At 45.1% G+C, this 11,336-nt stretch overlaps 1 protein-coding gene across 4 annotated transcripts; it reads left to right on the top strand.

Annotated features, from left to right (window-relative positions):
• Positions 1 to 378: 378 nt before the first annotated feature.
• LOC102264621 (zinc finger protein 154) lies at positions 379 to 11,206 on the top strand. Of its 4 annotated transcripts, XR_011467572.1 has the most exons (5): positions 379 to 645; positions 4,336 to 4,374; positions 6,147 to 6,273; positions 6,803 to 7,399; positions 7,590 to 7,618. XR_011467572.1 is itself a non-coding variant. In XM_070386958.1 (4 exons), exons 1-4 carry the CDS (start codon positions 631 to 633, stop codon positions 8,972 to 8,974), a joined length of 1,566 nt encoding a protein of 521 aa, XP_070243059.1. In that variant the 5' UTR covers positions 379 to 630; the 3' UTR covers positions 8,975 to 11,206. The 4 variants fall into 4 exon arrangements, 3 of the variants coding, with proteins under 3 accessions (XP_070243059.1, XP_070243060.1, XP_070243058.1); XM_070386958.1 differs by lacking the exon at positions 6,803 to 7,399 and having other exon boundaries at positions 7,590 to 11,206; XM_070386959.1 differs by lacking the exons at positions 379 to 645; positions 4,336 to 4,374 and having other exon boundaries at positions 6,141 to 6,273; positions 7,590 to 11,206.
• The last annotated feature ends 130 nt before the right edge of the window (positions 11,207 to 11,336 follow it).

The raw sequence follows: 11,336 nt of genomic DNA, 5'->3' as shown, positions 1-11,336 counted from the left end.
AAGGCTAATTCAGAGAGAGACACACTCCATTGACAGAGTGGGCCATCTCAGAAGGCAAGAGAGGCCAAACATCTCAAATATTACTGTCACTATACTTCTATATGATCATCAGCACAGACTATGTTTCATGGAAATCTGGGTGCAACCCCTTTAAAAAGCGTGTAACTGGCCCAGTCTTCGCAGCCTGGGGACTTCACTGCAACCCTACTGGTGAGGCGGGACAATTCTCCCGAATTGGGGAACACTACCTCTTGCCAGCGACGGGAGCGCTATGAACTACATTACCCTAAAGGCACCGCGCGAGGCGCCAAGGACAATGGACCAATGAAGACTCAGGACAGAGACACTTCCGTTCTAGAGAACGGTCTCTGGTGGACCTTCCTGTGTGGGTCCCCGGCGACATATTGTAATTCAGATTGGTTCACGGTTGGGGTACTTCCTAACGCTGAGCCGGCCTGAGACCTGGGAGCTGGAAGGCCGCTGTGCCTGCTATTCCGAGGCGAGTCTCAGGCTCGGCGTGGGCGCCATCCGACCTGACTCTCTCTCTGGGTCGGGACGGGGTCTCGGGACGGGGTCTGCAGAGCCCGACCCCGCCTTCGCCAACGGACTTCTTTGGCTGCAGCCACACTGATGGTTCCGATTCAGGTGAATCCTGCGTCCTCCGGGCCCTTCCCCTGTTCTTTTTATCCTGAGTTATCTTTGTTCTTATTAGTGTCTCCTTACTAACGTCTTACATGTATATTTATTCGTGCCCCCCAAACCTTGACTTTCCGATTTTAAAATATGACCTGCGTGGGGGAAAAAACCGGAGAACTTACTCGTGCAGTTGAATACGCAGATCTAAAATTAGTATACGTTAACCGCCTGAGAGAAAAAATATGCGTTATCAACAGGACCCCAGGAAGCCGCCTATGTGCTTAGACGCTTCAGTCGTGCCCTTGAGACCGCATGGACTGTAGCCCGCCAAGCTCCTCTGTCCATGGGGATTCTCCAGGCAAGAATACTGGAGTGGGTTGCCACGCCCTCTCGCAGGGGAATCTTCTCAAGACAGGGATTAAACCCCGGTCTCCCACATTGCAGGCGGATTCTTTACCATTTGAGCCACCAGGGAAGCCCAAAACATACCCATGCCCCCAAAGTTAAGGTATTGTCTATTGTTATTTAAAGTAAGGGTTTCCTTGCTTTTCTCAATAGTTTTGCCAACTATGTGGGAAATATGCGACGGCTGTAGTTTAGTTTCGCTCCTTCGTTTTAAAACTTAGTGAATGGAATCATATAAGGCTTCCCTGGTGGCTCAGACTTGAAGTTTTAAAAGGTTAGTGAATGGAAAATCCTCTGGAAAGAAATGGCAACCCACTCCGGTACCCTTGCTTGAAAATCCCATGGCCGGAGGAACGTGATTTGCAGTCCATTTGAAACGACTGATGGTTTCTTGATGTGATGCGACGGCTGTAGTTTAGTTTACCCATGTTTCTTAGTGAATGGAATCAGGTTGTTTTTTATTTGCAAAATATGATGTGACTTTACCCATGTTTCTCATGCTAGGTTGTTGTTTAGTTGCTAAGTCGTTTCCGACTCTTTGTGACGCTGTGGACTGCAGCATGCCAGGCTTCCCTGTCCTTCATTGTCTCCTGGAGTTTGCCCAAATTCATGTCCATTGGGATACCCTCCCTCATGCAGAGTAGCCAGTCATTTTCCTTTCTGTGTGGTTTTTGTAGATATGAATATACAAGTAAATGTCTTTATATTCTTCTGTTGAAGGCTTTCCTCGGTGTATTTGTTGTTGATGGTGGTGGTGTTTGTTTTAGTCCGATACGTCTATAATAGTGGTACTGTAGGCACACTTGCCCTGTGTTCTGGGAAGATACATTAAGCACACATCTGTTTAGTTTCTATGTTAACATTTTTATTGTATTTAAATTAACATTTCCGCTTACTGAATTTGTTTTCCTCCATACTACTAATTTTAACTTAGTTCTTTGAATGAAATTATTAAACTGTTTCATAGTTATATTTTGATACACACTTATGCCTTATATAAACTTTTGTTTTACAGTCTACACACACACATAGACTGTTTTAGTATTTTAAAAGATTGTGCTTTTCCAGTAATATTTATTTCACTGTTAAATAGTTTTCCTCTGGTGATCTTGTAAGGGAAAATTATTGAAATATTTTATTAAATACCTGTCTTACGTGGGCTTTGGCCTTATCATTATAAGGATATATCATTATATATAATATATATAATATCATTATATTATCATTATCCTTATCATTATAAGGATAAAAAATTATAATGCTTCAAAACCATAACAGGACGTTAAGAACTCAAGAAGATATTTCCATGTTTCTATAATGAGGATGACAAGAAGTCAGGTCCTATCACTTATATGCTTTCTCTTAAGTTTAAAGAGTCCAAAATGAGGTCCAGTCATCACCAGATGCTGGAGGCAAAGCACTTTTCCTCTGATTTAAGGAACAACCCCTTTATCAGATTCATTTTCATGCATAGTCAGTACATGGTGGTTCTGTTCTCTACTACAGGAGAGAAGAGCATGTAAGAAATTACAGATAATCTGTCTGAATATTTATGGAAAAGTTTTAACATCAAAGAATATGGATAAATAGGAAAAATACCTGTTCTTGAATTATACTATATAATGTTATAATAATTTCAAACCAGAATTTAATCTGGATTATGTAAACTGGAATTTTATATACAACAATAACTTTTAATATAACCAGAATAAAATTTGAAAAGGACATATAAGAACTGGTCAGCTGTTAGAGCCAGCCACAAGTGATAGGAAGAGAAAAATGTATTATTGGCAGGGGGAAACAGAAAAGGGGACTCAAATGGGAGTGTCAGAAACAGACCTAACATAAAATGGAGTAAGTTTTGATATTTGTGGCTCAGTGTTATAAAGTGCTATGTGACCTGCCACCAGCATTTCCTCACCAATACAGTCCCTTATTCTTCTGGCTCGTTGGGTTGCAGTCACACTAGCCTCGAGGGCGCTACTCAGACACACCAGGCTGGACTCTGATGGGGAGGCTTTGCACTTGTTTATACCACTGTTGAAAACCCTTTTCTCAAGTTATCCACGTTGCTGGGGTCCAGCCCGGTGGATCCAGGGAATTCGAAGCGGGGACGGCATCGGCGAGGATCAGGAAACAATTGCTTAATTAAATGTTAATTAAGGATATAAAGAGTGGTTAAATAAGGATAGCTCAGTGAGGAAATTCAGTGGAGAAAAGAGGCTGAATAATCCAGCCAGAAGGTGAGATGGGGAGACCAAGTTTCGGTGAACAAGGCCCGCACTTTATTTTCCAAAGTAGTTTTTATACCTTAAGTTATGCATAGAGGATAATGGGGGAAGGGGTAGAGTCATGCAGCAAGCCAGGCTTTCTTCCTGCAAACTTATCATATGCAAAAGCTTAGGTGATTTGCATCATCTTCTGGCCTGGAGGCCTGTTAACATTTTAAGACCCTTTCTTCAGAAAACTTATTTTTCTCTAAAGGTGATTGGTCAGGAGCCACCCTCCAAAAGCATTAGATAAAGTTGCATTCCTACAGAGCAAAGGTGTGGTGGGCTATAACAAGAAAAAGAATTAACTCAAGGGTCCCAGGTTACAAACATTAAAGCTACTACTTACACCAATTATATTAATCAGTACACTGCCGGGGACACAGCAGGTAAGGGATATGGAAACTTAGCAGCAGACATTGACCCTACAAGTGAAAAACCCTTCACCAATACAATTTCTAATCAATCTTTTAACTGCTCAAAGGAATCTGTATTTAGACAGTTTAGAACATCTCCTGCCTCTCACAGTTGGGAGGCTCTGAGCAATCACATGTGGCCGGAAAAACCTATTCGGGCAGGCTAGAGGACTTCCAAAGGAGTTTGTAGGTTGAAACACTATCACACCCAGGAACTTTATTAACTGGAGCTGTAAGTTAACTCTTTTTTCAGAGAGAGGTAGTGGGGGACAGCTCCCCGTAAAGTCAGAGGTGTAGGTGAGAGCACAAAGCAGAAATTAGGCAGACTCTGGTTTTGGGGGTGGATGCTCGAGAATTTCCAGGGGGACTCCTGAGGCTCCATCCCGCCTTTGCGTATGCCCAGCCTCCTTCCTCATGACCTTTGCCACGGGCGGAGCTCACTCCCGGCACCACATGACTTTTTGGCACAACTGCATAACATTTTCTGCCCTCTTTTACCTGGCTTTAGTTTTCCCTTACGTCTGCCTGAAATATTGAATGGTTCACTCATTAATCTTTTGTCTGTTGCTGATGGGTATTAAAGTTACACGGCCCTTCTCTTCCCACAGGTTCCACATTCAGAAGAACCACGCATGGACCCTTCACTGGTGAGTGTCTGGTGTCCTGGATGTCTTTTGCTGCTACTTTTCCTGGACTTGATGTCTGGAGACCCTAGAGAAGCCCTCAGCCCAGGTTTCCAAGTCCAAGCCAAAGGTTCCACGGGGAGATTCACATTTTTGGCAGCCAGTGGCCTAAATGTGAAAGCTTGTCTTAGGTACTGGGGGAAACCCACACAAATGCTTGAGGATGCAACTGAGCTGAGTGTGTTTTAGGGCTTGTGAGTCTCTCTTAATGTCTGGTGAAGACAGAGAGCAAGAGGGCCAGAGTCAGGCCTAGAATGACGCTTTGCTGAGCAGCTGTGCTCTCAGAAGTCTGTTCAGAGTGACGGCAGCCGTGGAGTATTTGGGATAGAGAAGAAGAGTGATCTGACTTAGGTTTTAAGAGGCTCCCTCTTAAGTGGAGAGTGCAGAACAGACTAGGGGAGGGAAAGACGAGGAGATAATCAAGGAAGCTGTTGCAGTCATCCAGATGAGCATTGGTTGTGACTGGACAGAGGGGTGGATATGGAGGTAGGAGAAATACCTGGCTTCAGGATTTTTACAAGTAGGGCTGACCAGATTTTCTAAAATGGAGGGGTCGTACATAACACCAGTTTATTCCCTTTGCATCTGGAAGGGTGGAAGTTGCATTAGCTGATTCAGGGAAGTCAGTGGTAGCAGTCGTTTTCACTGAGAATATTAGGAATTGGGTTTTGGCCCTGATGAATCTCAGATGATGTTCCAATGACTCTCAAATATAGGAGACAAATGGGTGGTTGAACATGCAGCTCTAGAGGGCCAAGGAGGCTTCAGGATGCAATTATGGGACAAGGGAACAGGGGGCTGTTACAAAGGTCATCAGCGGGAAGGTGTGTGGGGGGGTCAGCAGGTGGCCCAGGTTTTCATGGGAGAGTGGCTGTGAAATTGATGCACAGGGAGAGCAGAAATGGCGATGAAGTGATAGCAAAGTCAGGCTGGTGCTTGCTTCTCTTTCTGTGCAGTTACCAGGCTTTTGTGGTGGAACCTGGGGAGTTTGTGACAGGATGTCATGTGAATTTCTGTAAGGTGTGTCAAGTAGGCGTGGATTTTGAATGGCTGTTATGTGGACAAAGATTGGAATTGGTAAGGGGACATAATGTGCAGTATAGAAATGGACCCTTACCAGGGGTTTTCAGGTCTGCATGTTGTGACTGAGGTTGGAACTAGGATCAAGGCCTGGTGAGGAAGAACAGGGCTGGTGAGCTGCCAGTGGAGAGTTGGGCTTTGGTGGGATTCCGTTGCGTTGAATGGGTTTTCAGGTGTCATGTGCAGAAAGATACATGAGGAGACAGGAGACACGACAGTTTTGTGGTCCAGGTGCTAGTGTTGGGGGTCAGATGTATGAGGTGGTCCAGTGAGTGACACAGATGTGGGGAAGGTGTGTGAACAAACAGTCCCAGTGCCCTCATTCCAGGAGGTTAAGAGAGGAGTATGAGCCCAAGTTGCTGGCATCTGGGGTGCATCACCCTGGGAACTGTCAGGCTGTTGTCTTGCAGGAGAGGGAGTAGGCCCTGCATCCCAGGCCCACAGCGTAGAAGACATCTGTCTGCAGATGTGCGTGTTGTTACTGGGGTTGGAGCTAGTGCTCAAGAAAACATGAAGAGTTTTGGGTACCACTGCCCTCTTAAGTTGGGTCGCTGGGGAGGATGATGACCCCGGAGTGAGTTTGGACTAGGTTGGGAGTACTTATGGGGTCCTGGGGAGACAGGCTGCTTATGCACACTCTGTTCCCATCATCACAGGGCCCTGTGACCTTTGAGGATGTGGCTGTGTACTTTTCCCAGGAGGAATGGAGGATCCTTGATGAGACCCAGAGACGCCTATACAGCTATGTCATGCTGGAGACCTTTGCACTGGTTGCGTCCTTGGGTAAGGCCCTCACCCCTGTCCCAGCGTCCTGGGCAGGTCTCTGACTTTCCACTTTTCTCCAAGGCAAGTTGATTCGTCTCACAGCTGGACAGTAGGCACCTCTCTATTATTGCTTCCCTGTCCTCTGTGCTGTGGGTGCCAAGGCTGAGTGAGTGTGTGGACCAACTCCTTTCACAGGTAGCCCCAGTGCCAGCGGCTCTGAAGTTTTCCTAGTGAAGGCTTTCTGAGCCCAAAGACTTGGAATGAGTTCTGTGGGTTCTCAGCCACTCCCTGCTGAGAGGACTCTGTAGACCCCTGCACATTTGTGCTCCAGGCTCTTCCCCCTTCCAGCTGACATTTCCTTGGCCCTCACTGTACTAGCAATTGTTGGGACCCAACATAGTCACTATTTCTGGGGTTCACCTGGCTATTTCTATGATACCCCCTCAAAGATTTTTTATGTGATAGTGTCTGTTTCCTGAGATTATTTTGGAATTAATTGCCCCCGTGGGCCAGTACTGACCACTCACCTGTCCTGTCTTTCCCTTAGGACTTGCATCTTCTAGGTCCTATGTTGTTGTCCCGCTGGAGCTGGGAGGAGAACCCTGGGTACAGGACAGAGTGGACATGACTCCAGGCACAGCAAGAGGGGCTCAGAGTGGGCCTGGCCTTGGTGATTGGCATCAGGGGGAGGAAGTGATGTCATGGCTGGATTCAGACCATATCAGGAACGTGTCCTGTGCGCAACACTATTTCGGTGCCAAGGCCAGTGACTGTGAACCTCATTACTCTCTCCTCCCCATTCCCGACACTTTGCTCTTTCCGTCATACCTACTCTGACATTGCGCCCAGGATTATCCCCCACCTCTCTGCCTTCTACTCCTCGGTGGTCCTCTCCATCTTCACTTCTCTGCTTTTCAATATTGGCCTACACCTAACATGTCATGAGGCCTGCACTTATCCTCAAAACGGTCCTTGAACACCAGCTACTCAGTAACAGTTGGATTTTCCTGGGTCTGAATACAGCTTTGCACACAGCACACATGTGTTCCCAGCAGCCAAGGCCCTGGTGAAAACCGTTCCCGGAGGAGTGAGTTGTGGACCCCTGGTTCCCTGTGTTCTGCACCCCATCCTTGTGTCTTGCCTGGTGAGTTGTCCGTTTTGTGATGTGTAGAGGCCCTGTCCACACAGCAGCCCTTTCCTAACCTGCTCCCACCTCCCTTGTCCTGAAAATAATCCCATGGATTTATTCTTTCTGTGTCAGACATGTATTGTGATGGGGCTCCCTACTTCTACCAAGATCTACATGAAATTCACCCCCATTTCTTTGCTTTCAGGTTGTTGGCAGAGAGCAGAGATGAAGGAGAAAACTTCTGAGCAGAATGCTTCTGTAGAAGTGCCACAGATAATTACTTCAAAGACAGACCTGTCCATCCAGAAGGCCTATCCCTGGGAGATGGGTAACCTGGATGTAGAAGGTGGTCTGCATCGCACGGAGGACCTGAGAGTAAACCCTGTCCAGACACTGTGTAGGGCAGGTGTGAAATTTCAGCAGCACAGTGGAGAGAAACTCTTTAGAAGAGACATGGGGAAGGCCTTTATGAAGACTCGTATTGTTCATACAACCAAGAAGTCTTTCCCATGCCAGGAGCCTGGGAAGGGTTTCCCTGTTAGCTCTGACCTTCTCCAGTACCAGGTCACTCCACAAGGGGACACTGAGTGTGTGGAGGCCTCTCACAATGGACTGAGGCCCTATAAGTGCAGTGCATGTGGGAAAACCTTCTGCCGCAAGTACAGGCTTGCTGAGCACCAGAGAGTCCACACTGGAGAGAGGCCTTATGAATGCAGTGAATGTGGGAAAACCTTCAGCTATAAACACATACTTGTTCAGCACCGGAGAGTCCACACTGGAGAAAGGCCTTTCAAGTGCAGGGAATGTGGGAAAGCTTTTAGCAACAGACCCACACTTGCTAGGCACCGGCGAATTCACACTGGAGAAAAGCCTTATGAGTGTAGTGAATGTGGGAAATTGTTTAGCCAAAGCTCCAGCCTTAATGAACATCAGAGAATTCACACTGGATCACGGCCTTATAAATGCAATGAATGTGGAAAATTCTTTACATCCAACTCCAATCTAGTTAAACACAGGCGGGTTCACACAGGCATAAGGCCTTATGAGTGCAGTGAATGTGGGAAATTTTTTAACCAAAGTCCCAGCCTCATTAAACATCAGAGAATCCACACTGGGGAAAGGCCATATGAATGTAGTGAATGTGGAAAACTTTTTAGCCAAAGCTGTACTCTGATCAAGCACCAGAGAGTTCACACTGGAGCAAGGCCTTATAAATGCACTGAATGCGGAAAACTTTTTAGCCAAAGCTTTGGCCTCACTCAACACCAGAGAATTCATACTGGAGAAAGACCATATGAGTGCACTGAATGCGGAGAATTATTTAGCCAAAGCACCCAGCTTACTCAACACCGAAAAATTCACACCAGAGCAGGGCCTCTCGAGTGCAGCAGGTGTGGGAAAGTCTTTAGTCAAAGGTCTGCTCTGATTGAGCACCAGAAACATCACAGCCCAGACAGACCCTATGAGTGCAGTGAGTGTAAGAAAGCTTTCAGCCGAAGGTCTAGCCTCCTTCGTCACCAGAAAGTTCATACTGGGCAAAGACCTTCAAATGAGATGAGCAGAGAATCAAATAATGAACTGTCTCCTTAGCTAATACATCTTACTGAGTAGGCTCTGTGAGGGACTCATCAACTGGAAGTTGAATGCCACCCATCTGCACAGCCCTAGTGTGGAGATTACCTGTGGGTACCTGATTCGTTGGAAGCTTTTAAGGAGCTGTGCTGTACTTTCTAATCTGCCCATGGCCCTTCCCAAACTTCATGTCACTGTGAGTTTCTGTGGTAAAAATCATCTTACTTCTACCAACTGGTGGTCATCTCAGTGTGATCAGGGTTGGTAGACTTTTGTGCTCATGCATTCTGTGGAGGAAAGCTTGAGTAGCCTGAGCACTTGGATGTTATTCTCTTATGTCTGACTAGAACATTGGCTTAACCAGCTTTGACCAAGGTGACCCAGTCTGCGTTCTGCTGGGGGCTTGTTTACCCTCTTCAGTGGCATTATTTCATGTCATGCTCAGAATGGGTTTTTCCAGCTGTGTGTCACCTGTTTGGGAACTCCGTAGTCCTCAGTGAGGACAGTGTCATGGCAGAGAGTAGTTTTCATTGCAGTTTTGGTCTAATTTGCATTGTTGTCCAAGGCCTCCCGGGGTAGACTGCAGGGTTTTGTTGTGATCTGAATGTCATACTTTTTGGTTTCAGAGGTCACCCTGAGATGAGAGGGCAGCCATGAGAACCACCAGTGATTTTTGGAACATCATGAATGTTCTGTTTTCATATGGGATGTCACATCATCCCCCCAGTACTGGTCAAGGGAAGAAGTTCTGTAGGTCCAGCTGGAACAGAGCCATGTACCATAATGTCCACAACATGGCAGGCTGGTGTTGCTGAGTGTTAGATTACAGACATTGAGTGGGAACCATACTTGGTACAGAAGACACTCGGAATTAATAGCTCCTGAGAGACTAGCAAAGAAGGAATGCGCCTTTTCTAAAGTTTCATCCACAAATATAACTGGTTGTTTAGGAGATTTTTTAAAGAAATTCTCCAGATCTACAGAGCTACTTCCTCCTGAGCCTCCAGTCAGTCAGACTGAATAATGTAAAGGTTTTAGGATCCTCATAGCATCTGCAGATTGTTTATCTCAAGGCCATTGCTGCACAGTTGTGGAGGAAAAAGAGAGGGAGAGTGAGCATCCTATAGTCCAGGCATGTGATGTTTTAGGACCCAGGCAGAGTTCCTGGAGAACTCACGTGGAAACACCTCCCATTGCTCCTCTGTCTTCATTGCTACTGGGACCCAGTGCCTTGCATGAGACATGGAGAGCTGATGTAGTTAATGTGTTGGTTTCCAGACTTCTACTTTTCTAAAAAGGAGATTCAGATTTTTATGTGAAGCCAATTTTTATTTAAACTTAATTGAGCTGTATAGTTGGTATGCAGTGGACTGAATATACTTAAAATGTATAGCGTGGTAACTTCTACTATGTGTAAAATCACAGAACCACCATAATAACAAACATCCATTATTCCCACATCTACCTTTTGCAATCTCCCTGGGTTCCCAGGCAACTGGGATTCAATTTACTTTATTTCACATTCTATTAGTTTTCTAGAATTTTAATGTCATTGGAATGGTAATGTGTTTACTTTTGTATTTGCCTTTTCCTTTCATGGTACATAATTACCTTGAGAATTATCCATATTGCAGATATGAATGGTTGTGTGTTTGTTTGTTTTTGCCATGGCACAAGGTTTTGGGATCTTAGTTCCCCAAGCAGGGATTGAACCCAGGCCCTCAGTGGTGAAAGCACAGAGACCACTGGGGAATTCCCTGATAGTTAATTTTTTTAATTCCTGAAAAATACACTGTTTGGATATACTAACCTGTTGACTGTTTATCCGCTTATCTGTTAATGGATGAATGGGATTTTGCGCTTTGTTTCCAGCTTGGCTATCACAGAAAGTTTACTGTGAACATGTACATCAATTTTCTTAAATGAATATATGGTTTCATATTCTAAAGTGAATGATTACCCTTTTGGATTTCCATCAACAGTATTGGGAGCATTCCAACTCCCCTATATTCCTCACCTGTACTTGTTTGGTATGGTCAGAATATTAAATACTACCTATTTTCAAAGTGTGTATTTACCTCACTATTGCCTGATGGTCTATCTGGTTGAACATTTTTAATGTGTTCACCTGCCAAGTGCATGTCTTTGATAAAATATTTATAATAGTTATTTACCATCTGGTAGTGAATTTTGGCTGATATTTCCTTTTTTGTGAATAACTAAGAAGACAATAAAAGAAATGTGTTAGAACTTGACTTTTCTTCAGTTCAACTTGGCTGGGTGGAATGAATGTTTGTGGTATTCCCCATATATAGTCCTCATTATTAACTCATTCTGCACTACTTTCTAAAGTCTCAAAAATTTATAAAACAGCAAATTG

Source organism: Bos mutus, chromosome 18, assembly GCF_027580195.1.
Source record: "Bos mutus isolate GX-2022 chromosome 18, NWIPB_WYAK_1.1, whole genome shotgun sequence".
NCBI classification, from domain to species: domain Eukaryota; kingdom Metazoa; phylum Chordata; class Mammalia; order Artiodactyla; family Bovidae; genus Bos; species Bos mutus.
This window is presented reverse-complemented; position numbering and strand designations above follow the sequence as displayed.

Coding starts and splice junctions, on each gene's coding strand:
- LOC102264621 (XM_070386957.1), top strand. CDS start 6,166: ATGTGGCTGTGTACTTTTCCCAGGAGGAATGGAGGATCCTTGATGAGA. Junction 6,274..7,278: donor TGCACTGGTTGCGTCCTTGG/GTAAGGCCCTCA, acceptor GTCTGAATACAG/CTTTGCACACAGCACACATG. Junction 7,400..7,589: donor CCATCCTTGTGTCTTGCCTG/GTGAGTTGTCCG, acceptor CTTTGCTTTCAG/GTTGTTGGCAGAGAGCAGAG.